This window comes from Lucilia cuprina, unplaced genomic scaffold (genome assembly GCF_022045245.1).
Source record: "Lucilia cuprina isolate Lc7/37 unplaced genomic scaffold, ASM2204524v1 Scaffold_6547, whole genome shotgun sequence".
Lineage (NCBI taxonomy): Eukaryota > Metazoa > Arthropoda > Insecta > Diptera > Calliphoridae > Lucilia > Lucilia cuprina.
The window spans coordinates 309-3,235 of NW_025811487.1; the positions used below are offsets into that span (position 1 = coordinate 309).

The 2,927-nt window shown below is 24.6% G+C and overlaps 1 protein-coding gene across 1 annotated transcript; it reads left to right on the plus strand.

The window, feature by feature from the left end:
- Positions 1–255: 255 nt before the first annotated feature.
- On the plus strand, positions 256–913 carry LOC111680060 (bridging integrator 2; the record flags this gene model as incomplete). The annotated part of the gene is made up of 3 exons (XM_046956083.1): positions 256–552; positions 624–705; positions 773–913. Coding segments are annotated over 3 exons (498 nt in total), but the record flags the coding sequence as incomplete, so codon positions are not given.
- Between the last annotated feature and the right edge of the window lie 2,014 nt (positions 914–2,927).

A 2,927-nucleotide genomic window follows, 5' to 3' on the forward strand; every position in this document is an offset into this window, starting at 1 on the left:
AATTCTATAGTATAGTCTATAGTCTAGTCTATAGTCTAGTCTATAGTATAGTCTATAGTCTAGTCTTTAGTATAGTCTATAGTCTAGTCTATAGTCTAGTCTATAGTATATTATTTAGTCTAGTATATAGTCTAGTCTATAGTCTAGTCTACAGTATTTTGATTAGTTTAGTCTATAGTCTATTTTATAGTCTAGTCTATAGTCTAGTCTTTAGACTAGTCTAGTCTATATTCTTGTAGTATGGACTTCAAATGAAAATTCACAATTTCATTACAGAAAAAAGTTGAAAAACGCAATAGAAAACTTATCGATTACGATGGTCAACGTCATTCGTTCCAAAGTCTACAAGCCAATGCCAATAAACGTAAAGATGATGTTAAATTAACCAAAGGACGTGAACAATTGGAGGAAGCACGTCGTACATATGAACTATTGAATACGGAATTACACGATGAACTTCCAGCACTATATGAGTCAAGAATATTGTTTTTGGTAACCAATTTGCAAACTCTATTCGCAACAGAACAAGTTTTCCACAATGAAACAGCCAAGGTGAGTGAGAAAGAATAAAAACACTAAATGGAAAAGAATTTATAAAATAAAATTATTTATTAATTTAATAGATTTACTCGGAATTAGAGGCTATCGTTGATAAATTGGCAACAGAATCACAACGCGGCTCAAATACTCTTAGAAAAGCAACAGGTATTTCGATAGTTGTTTAATGATTAAAGAAATTATATTTAAATTATTTTATGTCTCTTGTTTTAAGTGAACTCCATTAAATCTACCAGTCCTGTACAGTCACCAGTTAAACAAATGAATAATGCCAATATTACCAACAGCAACAATCAATATCAAAATACTAATGGTTCTGCTAATCGTAAGTAGCCAATTGATTATCTTAATTTCTTAAATTTTTACAACAAAATTACTTTTTGTTTTGTACGATTTGGTTTAAAATTAACCTTGTTTCTTTAAAAAAAAAACGTTTCTTTAGTTAAATTAATTTAATTTTGTTTTTGTAATATTTAAAATTTGATTTTGTTTTCTTTATATTTTTTCGCTTTTTTCTTTATTCCTTTTATTTATTTTTAAATTGCTCAAAACTGCTTTAATAGAAGATTCATAAATCTATTTTTTTTGTTGATTTAAAATATTCATATTGTTTTTATTTAAGTTTTATTTTACAGTTATAATTATTATTATAATATTATATTTTATATACAATATTTAAATCAATCATTTAGTTAATATTTATTCACAATTAATAATCGCAAAGTAACACGGTAAATTTGCAATTTAATAAAAAGTCTTGTCTTTTCGAATAGAAATTTGATATTTCATACAGAAAATTGTAATTTCGAATAGAAATTTGATATTTCATACAGAAAATTGTAATTTCGAATAGAAAATTGATATTTCATACAGTAATTGTAATTTCGAATAGAAATTTATAATTTCGAATAGAAATTTGCTATTTCGAATAGAAATTTGTAATTTCGAATCGAAATTTGCTATTACGAATAGAAATTTGCAATTTCGAATACAAATATTATAATTTTGAATACAAATTTATAATTTCGAAAAAAATTTTACAATTTTGAATGCAAATTAACAATTTCAAACAGAAGTTTGTAATTTCACATTTAAATTGAAAATTCTAAATACAAATTTTCTAATTTCAAATTAAAATTGGATATTTTGAATGATTATTTGTAATTTCAAATTAAAACTTAATAAATTCGTGAAAAACACTTGTAATTTCGAAAAGACATTTTTATTTTGGGTTAAAGATTATGCACCAAATGAAATTTTGAAATTTCAAAATAAAATTCTAAAAGCATTTTTGTATAAAATTATAAAATATTACTTGCTGTTATCCCTTACAAAATATATTCTACTATATACATATATATAAATGTGTATCGCTATCACAAAAATCTTTCCTATTTCTCTTATAAATTTTGTATATATATTTTTATTTACTTTATTAGTTTTGGCAATTTAAAAATATTTATTCATATTTTTTTTCTTTAGTAGCTATAAGCATACATATTAACCGATTTAAAATACATACCAAATATCTAAAAATTAAAAAACAGATGTAGATATTAATTAATATTGGTACATACATACATATATGCATAAAAATACCTATAAATCATGTGCGTAGTAGTAATAGTTGTATAAAAATAATTAAATTTTTTCATTTAAAGTTCCATATATTTTATATAGAACTTATACTTAACTAATTTTATAGTAGTTTTGGGGGATTTTATTTGGTGGCAAAGAGTGGCAAATATTTTCGATGAATTTTAACAAAGTTTAATAAAAATATACTGCAACAGATTCCTTATATACAAAGTTTTAAATTCATAATGTTATAGTAATATACTATGTTAAATGTCGACTATATACTAAAATATAGATAGACTATAGACTAGACTATATATCGGCTACATTATAGGCAACACAATAGACTAGAGTATAGAGTAAACTATAGACTATATACTAGACTACACTTTTCTCTCGACTTTAGTCTATAGACTAATTTATAAACTAGACTATAGCCTGAATTATGTGTTTTATATATAAAACAGACTATAAACTGAACTATAGACTAGACTATAGACTAGACTATATACTAGACTATAGACTAAAATATGGACTAGAATATAGACTAGACTATAGCCTGGACTGTAGACTAGACTATAGACTAGAATATAGACTAGACCATAGACTAGACTATAGACTAGACTATAGACTGGACTATAGACTAGTCTATAGACTAGACTATAGACTATAGACTAGACTACAGACTAGACTATAGACTAGGCTGTAGACTAGACTATAGACTAGACTATAGACTAGACTATAGACTAGACTATAGACTAGACTATAGACTAGACTATAGACTAGACTAT